The 10,797-nt window shown below is 46.0% G+C and overlaps 1 protein-coding gene across 15 annotated transcripts in view; it reads right to left on the reverse strand.

The window, feature by feature from the left end:
• Window positions 1-10,797, reverse strand: part of DEPDC5 (DEP domain containing 5, GATOR1 subcomplex subunit) — a 56,946-nt gene that overhangs the window by 44,675 nt on the left and 1,474 nt on the right. For 7 of the 15 annotated variants that reach the window (XM_058158108.1, XM_058158107.1, XM_058158093.1 and 4 more), the window contains exons 2-13: window positions 9,303-9,478; window positions 8,269-8,356; window positions 7,735-7,781; window positions 5,620-5,705; window positions 4,696-4,779; window positions 4,512-4,561; window positions 3,879-3,948; window positions 3,647-3,725; window positions 2,761-2,822; window positions 2,132-2,201; window positions 1,955-2,027; window positions 175-278 (exon numbers count right to left, since the gene is read on the reverse strand). In XM_058158108.1, coding sequence (XP_058014091.1) covers window positions 175-278; window positions 1,955-2,027; window positions 2,132-2,201; window positions 2,761-2,822; window positions 3,647-3,725; window positions 3,879-3,948; window positions 4,512-4,561; window positions 4,696-4,779; window positions 5,620-5,705; window positions 7,735-7,781; window positions 8,269-8,356; window positions 9,303-9,360 — 871 coding nt within the window. In that variant the 5' untranslated portion in view covers window positions 9,361-9,478. The other 8 variants (XM_058158099.1, XM_058158098.1, XM_058158097.1 and 5 more) reach the window with 7 other exon arrangements.

Genomic DNA, 10,797 nt, shown 5'->3' on the forward strand with positions numbered 1-10,797 from the left:
CGTTCCAGTGGCCAAGCGCCCAAATTCTGATCACATGATCATGAGGATGCTGCACTGGTTGTAAGTCTGAGGAGCCATCATAATTCTCTTCTTTCAGTACCATCGTAACTTCAAACGGTGGCTAAATGAATGGTTATAAGTCAAGGACTTCCTGTGCTGCCCATCACATCTCACCTGCCTTCTCCAGGCGCACCAGAACTGGGTACTGGATGAAGAGCTTCTTAATAGTCACAAGCAGAGAAGTCCACTCCTCTCGCCGTTCATTTTGAACCACAACCCTGCAATGAACATCGTGAGTGAGCCACCCAGAAAGAGCACAAAGGCCTTCGCAAAGAATGAGGAGAGAGCAGGAGCCACTCACAGCCAACAGCTGGCCAGGCTAAGGGGGGAAGGGAATTATAGGGAGGGACAGAAATCTTAAGCCACTTTTCATTTCCTAACCTCCCCCATTACATTCTAAAATAATACATCCTAATTATTCAAAGGCAGTCTGATATCTCTTAATCTGATATCTGTTTTGTAAATAATCAATCCATTTTTTCCATTCAATTAAATATCTTTCCTGCGTATTGTCTTTCAAAAAGGCTGAGATTTTAGCCATCTCAGCCAATGAGGACCCAGATTGTTGGGGGCAATAAGTTGACTTTGTATATAATATACAAATGGATGAAGACTATTGCTTGACATAGTGTAAGCCGCCCTGAGTCTTCAGAGAAGGGCGGGATATAAATGCAAAAAAAAAAAAAAGTTAGTAACTTTCAATATCCATTCTTCTATTGTAGGTAATTCTTTGGTAATTCTTTACTTTAGTTCAGTAACCTCTCGGATGAGGTTAATTGGATTAGAAGGGAAAATTTTACTCTATGTTTGGTTCATATATAACAATACCTTGTGATTGACCCGGGAAGAAGTGTGTGTGTGTGTGAAGGGAGGGGGGAAGGGGTTTTTGAGGGGGGGGAAGGGGGAAAATATTTTTGTTTGTTAAAACTTTTTCAATAAAAAAAAAATCTTAAGCCACTTCAAATTCAGAATCTGCAAGAGAAAAATGTGTGCCTTTTTCAGAATAGCAACAATAGCTGTCATGATTCTAAAATTAAAAAAAACACAGAATGACCAAATAGCAGCTTCCATTAAAACATCAGATGTTTAAAATTTAGGTAAGTTTTCCAGTTACAGTATTTTCAGTCTTCTTTGTAAATATCCAACTGCAGCAGATAGGAAGGCTAGTTGGCTGGCAGCCATCAACCCACCTGCATTAAATTTTGTCCAATCACAGTTGGCCAAATAAACTATTCTGAGGTTTTTCTTTTTCTTTCTATTACTCGACAGCCACTTAAGATCTAAAAGGACGAGAAGCTTCTCTTCCATATCTGGGCCTCCTGGAGAGGCTCCTGATAATCTGCTTCAACTGCAGCCCAACCACCTTCTGCAAAATCTTCCCTAAAAACAGAAGATGATCGACCAGGCAGAAGTTGCCTGGCATGTTTAGACTGAGAGGTGACCTCCCCAAGTGGGCCTGCAACAATCCTTTTCTTAAAGGGGTGGCTACAACGCCCCCCCCCCGGAATCCTCTGCCCTGATGCTAGCTGACTGAGCCAGATGGGGCAACAATCCACCCCCCACACACACCCCAGGTGCCTGAGCTCATGCTTCGGAGAACCTTGCCCACTTCTTCAAAGCCGAAGGGGGGCAGGGAGTGGGAAACATCAGAACTTCAAAACCAGATCATAAATAGGGGGTGTCCACTAGAACTATGCACAGTTGCCGAGCAACCAGTTGTAAATCAAGGACTTTTGCAGATGAAGCTGCTTTATGAAAGAAGGCAAACTGTCCATTCCCCAGAGAGGCCAAGGGCTCACAGAGCCCCTGACAGGCAGGCTGAGGAGACTCGCTGCCCGCTTCACAGGTGGACAGACACTTCCAGAGAGGCGGCTCAGCCACAGGGAGCACCTACTTGTAAAAGTCTTCGTAGAAGCGCCCCTCGTGGTCCTGTTGGACTGAGCAACGATGCAACTCTGGAAATTCATCTAGAAACAAACCAAGCCAGGTATCAGAGGAAGCTGCTCTCTGCTGCTGCTTTAAGCTTCCCGAGGAGGAGGCGAGAAAGAGGCCGATGCCTCTCCAGACTCACTTAATGACTTGGCGTTGTAGAAGGTCCGAGAAAAGAGAACCACGGTCACTTCGTGGCTGCAGTTCTTCTCCTGTTGGGACAAAAGCAGATCAAAGCACTGGGATCCACTCCTGATGGGCACCACAGATTCCTTCCACACAAACTGCACCTCTGACATGCCCAGATGTTGCTCAGTCCCCCCCCCCATGGGAAGGACATGAGAGGGTGGGAGAGGGAGGATTCCCACCTCATCAAATGCAACTGGGGAAGACCTCTTTGAGGTATCCCCCCCCCCAACTCACAAGAAAAACCAGCACAAGATTCTTCCTTCTGACCACAGCAAGGAAAAAAATCTAAAGTAGCCCAAGAGACTCTTTCCTTTGCTGGGGAGTCAAGGGACAGGGGGAAGGTCATTTCAGACACGAACGGATTCCTTCTCCTCCCCATTGAATTCCCCACTGAGCAAGACAGGGGCTTCGTCAGAGTTCCCCGGCCCCAACCCCCATGCTCCTGGGAGCCCTTCCGGCTTGATCTCTGAACCTCCAGGGCTTGTCCTGAGGAAGGCTGGCTTGGGAAAGGACACAAGCCCTGCCCAGCTGCAGGCTCCCTTGAGGCCAGTTACAAGCTCCGTTTTGCTCCCACCAAGCTACCTTCCACTTGGTGAAAAGGTCAGCGAGGAAGCCGTTCACAGCCTTCTCAAAGTAAAGATCTCCTGCAAAGGAAAGAGAACCAGGTGTAAGAGGGAAGCTAGGCCACTCCAGCAGAGGCTGCCCCCTCTCTGGCAGAAAAGCTTTTTGGCTTCTTCACCCAGCCAGACCCTGCATGGGACAGAGGCCCCGGTGGCAAGAGAGGGGCATCAGTTCCTGCTCACTTCTGGCTCCCCTCAAGCCCCCCTAGGGCCGCAGGAGCAGCTTCCTTCCACGGGACTCCATCCTTCTGTCCGACCGAAGCCCCCCTTAGTGACAGAGCCTGGCTGTGGATTCGCCTCTTTTGAGACGCCCAATGGGGTTCCTCTCCTGGACCCTTCAGACTCAGGTTCCTCCACCTGACTTTGGGAGTCTTCTTGTAGCAGTAGACCCTCCTGCATCTTTTCACCTATAGTGGGAGCTGCTCTTGCAGCCAAAGCCCTGAGCCTAACCCAGACTGTTCCTCTGAAGCCCAGTGGCCAAGGCCTTGCGTGTTCTGCAGAGGCCTCGAAGGATGGCATCTGTGGGCAAAACTGAGAGTCTGCCTGAATTATTCACCAAGAAAATAGCTTCCTACTTTCTTTTGTGATTCCTTCATCCCATTTTTACTGCCTTATAATTTATGTTGTGGTTTTTTTTAAAAAAAGGAACCCTCTTTAGGTAGACAAACTAAACTATGCCAACAGTTGTTCTAGTTCCTCATAATTGTTGAAGTTTACAAAAAATGGAAAGTCCTTCTTTTGCCATCTGCCCCCTTTCTCCATCAATGGAGAGTGAGGATGTCTTCGGCTGGGGTAGATGAGTTGCCAGGCAAGCGGAGGCTCGACTGAGGTGGCCGAGGGATCCTCACCATAGATGTCAAAGTCCCACATTTCACAGCTCATCTGGATGAAGATGTAAACCATGGCTGAAGTCGAGCGGAACACCACCTGCAAAGAGCCCAGAAGGGAAGGAGCTGAGCCTGGCCTCAAGGACTCCCTTTGAATCAGCATGACCAAACCTGGCTTGCTTCTGGGCAACGATCCACTCCCCCAGCGTTTGAGAGATGGATGGAAAGGAAATGTCTCAAGTCATAGTCGTACCCGAGTATCCTCACTGATGTAGCCACATGTGACTTTCTCACTTTTGACCCACAGTTCGCCTGCCTGAGCCCTGAAAAGAAACCAAGAGAGAAGAATGAAAACATGGAGAAAACCTTGCTGTGAAAGCTGAAGAACTGCTGGCCAAAAGGCAGATAACAAAAGCAAAGCAAGAGGGGAATTTAAATACTGGGAGAGTTTTCTCAGCTGCCATTCATCCTGGGCTCCTTACTCAAGTCTACAGTGCTAAGATGCCAGGATGTTGGCATCTGTAGTCAATTGAAGTCCAAGCTGTGCCACCCCGGGCAAAACAAGCTCCAAGTACTTTTCCCTGCAGTCTAAACCAAAGAGGAAGAACTGAGAACTTAGCAGATGCCACCTCCCTCCTCTGGCGCGAGGGCCCATGCCCATATTCTGGGAGGAAGTTTCACTGAAGCAAATGGGGCTGATTTGGGGTCTGAACTTCACTAAGAGAAAAGAGCTGGGAGCCACAGAGATTGCCTTGGGAATGGAAACAGCCAAACTCTGTCCTCCAAGGTAAGACTTGATTATTTGGAGACAGGCATTAATTCCTGATAAAACTCAACTTCCTTCCTACGCACCGTGAAAGGGAGGAAGGCATAGCTGCTTACTCACCGAATACCTGCATATTCAACTTTCTGAGTGATGTAAGCACACGTGCCAACCTGAGGTGACAAGAAAAAAGAGAAATGGAAGAGAACTTGGAGAAGAGAAACAATGATTTAAGAAGGAAGTCCATTTCTGGCTGGCACGAAATTTCTAGTTGGCAAATATTCAGATCAACAGATGTGATCCTCACCAAGCTTTTCTTAAGGCGCCACATATCCCCGCGCCCGATGTACTGGTCCTTGAATGTCAGCTCCACTAAATCCAGAGTCACATCCTAAAAAGAAACATGAGGGGACTATGATTCCTGCCTCCACCATTCTGCTTCTGCTGATACTCCTGGATGCAATTTTTCCAACCCTTCAAACCATCTGCATATCACTTCCCTTTCCAAAACATTTCAGGACATAAATACCAACAGCACTCAAGCATTTGTTAACTAACAACAACCTTGCCAACTTTAAGGTGCTCGGATGTCAGCATGGCTGGCTGAGGAGTTCTGAGTTGAGGTCCATACATCTTAAAATTGGAAAGACTGGGAAATCCTGTATTACTGAACACCAGAGGATTTTACCAATTTCATAAATTTAGCCATCTTAACTCCTTGGCAATCTCCAGAAGAAAAAGCAGAGGACGATTAATGGGGTGAACCTATTTGTCATATAGGGCAAAATACCAAAGCACACATCAGAAACAGACAGGACTGACAGCTAGGCTGGGGAAGGAAATTCATGTTTGTGGTGGCATTTGACTTATAGCAAAGGACCAGCCCAGATTCCACTACTCTTAGAACCGATATAGTTACCAGAAGGTTCTGCAAGTGTCAAGCACCGGAGAAATCAGGAGATCCAAGCACTTAAAATGTATATAAATATTTATTGTAAGCTTAAATTCTCTACAAGAATCTGAACTACCAACAATCAAGGGAAATGAGTGGGAATTAAGAATAGAAGGAATTCAAGGTGAGCTGGACTTAAATCTCTGGTGGGAGCAAAGGGATTCATGACTTATGATGCCTTGGACCCCTCCCTCGGGCTCAGCCTGGTCATCTCCTACGGCAGGAAGTCTATCCAAGCATTTTTAGCGAAAGCTGAAAGGCAGCAAAAAGCTCACCTACCTTGGGGTCCACAATATTCACATGGACATCCTGGTAGGGCCTCAGTCGAAACACCTGAGCAACGGTCTGATCAACACTGATGGTTTCTGTGCAAAGAAAGGAGAGAAAGTTGGGAGAATTGGAGGAGGCTTTCTGTGGAATCACTCCAGCAGTGACATCAGAGCAGTGTTTCTCATCCTTGGCAAGTTTAAGATGGGTGAACTTCAACTCCCAGAATTCCCCTCCCCAATTCCAGACTGTGGAATTCTGGGAGTTCCACACATCTTAAACTTGCTAGGGTGGCGAAACATTGAGCCTCGGTGGCACAGTGGTTAGAGTGCAGTACTGCACGCTACTTCTGCTGACTGCCTGTTGACTGCAACTTGGCAGTTCAAATCCCACCAGGCTCAAGGTTAACTCAGCCTTCTGTCCTTCTGAAGTCGGTAAAATGAGGACCCAAATTGTTGGGGGCAATAGGCTGACCCTGTAAACCGCTTAGAGGGCTGTAAAGCACTGTGAAGTGGTAGATAAATCTATTGCTATTGCATCAGAGGAAGTGACTTGCCTATCAGGGTATAAAGAGCTAGTCCACTGACAGTCATGAGCAAGCAGCCAAAGCAACACTTAATGACAAAAACACTGTCATTTCTCTGGGGTCCTCATCAAGGGGTGAGGCTGGGCTTTGGGGTCTGCCTCGTTCCCTGTTCGTCAGACGTCTCTTTTTTGGCCTATTCAGAGCAAAGCAACAGCCTCCAGCATCACCTGCTTCAGAGTAATTCCAATGCTTGCTTAGAAATTGCAATGACTGGTTCCAATCCAGAGCTGTGTTTCAGAAGTGCCCTCATAGGCTCCAGAAAAAGAGAATAAAAGGCAGGGAATCACCATACAGCAACTGGCGAAATGATGCTTTTGCTGGCAACAAACCAGATGCAAAATCTCCCCAACTGCCTTCTTGCAACGGGATCTAAATGTTGCCAGCGTGACCCCCAGGCAAAAAGGCAACTCTCAAGCAAATGATGAACAAATCCTGGCTTCTGACCTTGACCTGGAAGGATGATGACCAGCCAGGAACCCATCATCCTAAGAAGATGGCTTGAGAGCCAACCTCAGTGGAGGATGAAAATGGCATAAATTACAACTGTTCTAGAAATAATCAACTATGCTTACTATTCGGGAAGTGAAGTCTGACATAAATGTCGTCAGTCCCATCTAAATTCTGCAGTGATCAGAGATTCCAGGTACTTCCATGCAGAACTGTGCAAATTCCCACCTGGCTTGAATTACGAGAAGGCTAACCCAGCAGCATTCCTTTCAAGCTATCCCCAGTGATTGAGCCTGAAGAGTCTCAGGTCTCCCTGCAAGCAACTGACTGGGGATCAAAGACTGGCCATTGGATCTCAGGGCCGCTCTTGGACTCATTAGGACACCTGCTCCAGGACTGGAGGAAGAAAAAAAACCCAATTTCTTTCAGATCTCCCAAAACCAGATCTTAGCAAATATTATACTCTGCACCACAGATGTCCAACCTTTTGCCTTACCTGAGTGAAGAGCAGCTGTCTTGAGTCGCATATAAAATATATAATACAGTTAATGTATATACGTCATATAACATTAAAAGTTTATGATCTTGTGGGGCCACTTTACCGGCTGTCCACGGCCACATGTGGCCCACAGACCACGGGTTGGACAGGCCTGATCTAGACCCTTAGAATGGAATGATATCCTTAGCTGCCTCTGCTCTTTCCTGAGAAGAGATTTCTTTCAAGTGCAAAGAACAGTCCGACTGACATATTTGTGCAAACCGCCTAAGGATCAATCTCAGTTTTAAGCTTATGACACAGACCAGCTCCTCTATTGGCTTATGAACAATCCTCTGAACGCAGCCTTGGAAGGTCATAGCCGGGCCTGAGCTAGTCCCACCTAATCTATTTCACTGGTAGGGTCAGCACTGTGTGTTGAAATGTGGAAGGCAAGGGCATATGCTTTATTTTGAGTTTCTGCAGAAAAGGGGGAATAGAAATCAAATGAATATATAATAAATCGCTCTCTGGTTAGTGGGTTATTGGCTGGCAGTTAATGAGAACTGGCGGTTGCCAGAGCATCATTGGCAGTTTCCAAGAGAGAGAGAAACCCCACCTTTCTGTAAGTCTTCCTTGAGCGACTTCACTTGCAGCAGGAGTGGACTGGAAAGCAAGAGTGACAATCAGGAACAGGATCTCTCCAGCAACCGAAAAGCACTTCAGCCAAGATCATCCTCAAGAATTTCAAATTTCTGAGGCCTCTGGCCAAGTAAACCTCCCAAAGCAGCCCTACTGGTCACCATTTAGGAACATTATTTTCCCCACAAGCTTTTTAGGGTTTTTCACTTTATGTTCCTGGTTTCTACAACTTTGTTTATAGATATATTATTACGTACTGATGTTTTCTATACCACCAAGAACCCCAAATGGAAGCAGGCAATATCTGCCTTTTGAAACAATGCAAGTTTTCTCCCTCCAACTGGCTCCCCGATTTCCCAGCAGCTTCCACTTTTCTCCAGTTAAAGCAAAAATACCAGTTCAGCCGGTGGTGCTGAGGCCTTTCTATCTCCCCGTTGCAAAGTTCTGGGGCTGCCCCTCCCCCTTATCATGCATTATGTCCCAAAGCAGATCCATCCACAAGGAGAGTCACCTGTATTCATCATTGGGGTGTGCTATTTCCACTATATCTCCCAACTTGATCTGAAGAAATACTTTGGGGTTCACCATAAGTTCATCATCTGAAAAGGAAAGAGTTGGAAAAGAACCCCTGTAGATGTTTGTAGTTTAGAGCAACTTTCAAAGCAGTTCCAAAGTTATCCTCAGTGCTACTAAAGCTGAGAAGCCTGAGATGGGATGAGTGCCAGGGTGAGGGAAATACACGGAAAACCTAGAGAGTGTCAACTGTCCCACTCAGTCATCTAGCAAAGAAAGACTCCTGGACGTTTGCTTTTGCCAAGAATATATTTTACTAAAGCTTAGGTGGTTACAGAAGAAGCATAAGCTGAATCTGAGATTTTTCTGTACAAACAATGCAAAGTAATTTTTCCTCTCAACTGCGCCCCCCGCCCCCCAGCTTATCTGCAAATGTCCAATCAGGTGCTTGTATGTTATTCAGGAAACAGGTTCTCAGTTCCCAGCTCTGCATATAGATAGTTGGCTGGCTGAAGCTTTTCACAAGGCTCAGCTGGGTTTCCATCCTCCCCTTCTTCCTTACAGTTCAATCTTTCCCTCTTTCCTCCCCACCCTTGCTAAATTCACACTGTCGGCTCATGAAGCTTAGACAGGAAAGATGCAGCCATGGCAGTTTTTAAACTGAGAAAGCATCGCAACTGAGAGCAGGAGCGTTCACTTCAAATCCAAACCTCATCTCAAGAATAAACTAAGCAGTCTTAGCCTCCCTGCATATGATGGAACACATTATAAAGTTGGTCGTTATAAACATAAATGATTTTAACATCTCAAGCAACCTTATTAGGGATAATGTCCCACTGGACAGACTGCAATTTTTCCCCCAGACTATTTTACAAGTGTTATCATTACCATTAAACTGCCCTAAAAGGCCTTGTTGCTGTCCAGATATCACAGCTTGGAAGATTCTGCACCCAAGGGGCAAAAGGTTTATTAGTGTTTTCCTGCACTTTCAGGGCACCCCAAGGCCCAGCCGCATTCAATGAGGCTACTAACCGCTGCTTCCAAAGCCTTTCTTGTGTATGACAAGCTTGTAAACTTTGTTGGTTCTCATCTTGATTTCCAAAGTCTTGTTCTTCTTGATTATCAGAAATCAGCCATGAGACAACTTTCTACTTTCCGTAGAACAAAAGCAAGTAATACATGAGAAGCTATTCCTCTTCCATTGTATGCTGTGAGGAAGCCAAAGCAAAGCAAAATAAATTCACAGATGCCAACAGCTTTATATATTGTTTATTTCTGTATGGTCATAGGCTAAAATATTAATTAAAATACAAAGCATTCAATATAAAAATTATTTTTCTAACAGATATGCCTAATTAGATTTTCTTCTGATCAAATGGCTTATTCTGACTGATTTCCACAAGCAGAAAATTTGATCACTTTTTTGGAAGCTTCATAAGAGTGATGTTTTAGCTGCCCATTAGGAGCAACATTTTACAGTTAAGAGTGGAGATTAGCTCCAACATCCAACAATGATCTTTTGGGCAATTCAACTGAACATGTGGGCAGCTGGTTCAATTTCACACATCCCAAACAGTGGTGGGTTTCAAATTTTTTTACTACGGTTTCTGTGGGTGTGGCTTGTTGGGCGTGTCATTGCTTGGTGGGCACGGCTTGGGGGGATGGGAAGGATACTGTAAAATCTTCATTCCCTCCCCAACCCCATTTCCTCCCCATCAACTGGGACTGGGGAGGCAGAGAATAGTTGGGGGCAGGGCCAGTCAGAATTTTTACTACCGGTTTTCCAAACTACTCAAATTTTTTGCTACCGGTTCTCCAGAACTGGTCAGAACCTGCTGAAACCCACCTCTGATTCCAAATAATCTTAGCAGGGATATTACTGATTCTCAGGAAGGGCATCTATGTGGCCCAGTATAAGGAAGTGCCCTTATCTATGAGGACACAAGAGGTGAGGAAAAGGATTTGGAAGTGGTGAGCAACAGATATCTCACTCACCAAGGCAACCCTCTGCATGTCAAAATCTAAGCTCCTCTGCTTGATCTCAGTCCAGACTTCAATAATGTTACATTTGTGGACAGCACAACCCATTTTGGAAATCCACATTTGATTTCCTTTGGTCAGGCTGCAATGAGCATTTTGTGATTAACAGCTTATTTTGAAGGAAAAGGAAGCTTTTTTTCCCCAAGATTCCCCTTTTCAGGGAAGAGGACCACGTAAATGAGCCGTGGCGGTGCAGTGGTTAGAATGCAGCACTGCTGTCTGTTTCTGCTGTCTGCCAGCAGTTCGATCCTGACCATCTCAAGGTTGACTCAGCCTCCCATCCTTCCGAGGTGGATGATAACATGAGGACCCAGATAGCTGGGGGCCAGAGGCTGACTCCCTCCGCTTAGAGAGGACAGTCAAGGACTGTGAAGCGGTATATAAGTCTAAGGGCTACTGCTAAATAATCAAGTGCTCTAACATCCTTCCAGCCACCTTCACAGGTTGGGGAACCTCCTGAAGACCACCCTAGCCCAGCCTTTCAGGG

This window comes from Ahaetulla prasina, chromosome 15 (genome assembly GCF_028640845.1).
Source record: "Ahaetulla prasina isolate Xishuangbanna chromosome 15, ASM2864084v1, whole genome shotgun sequence".
Taxonomy (NCBI): domain Eukaryota; kingdom Metazoa; phylum Chordata; class Lepidosauria; order Squamata; family Colubridae; genus Ahaetulla; species Ahaetulla prasina.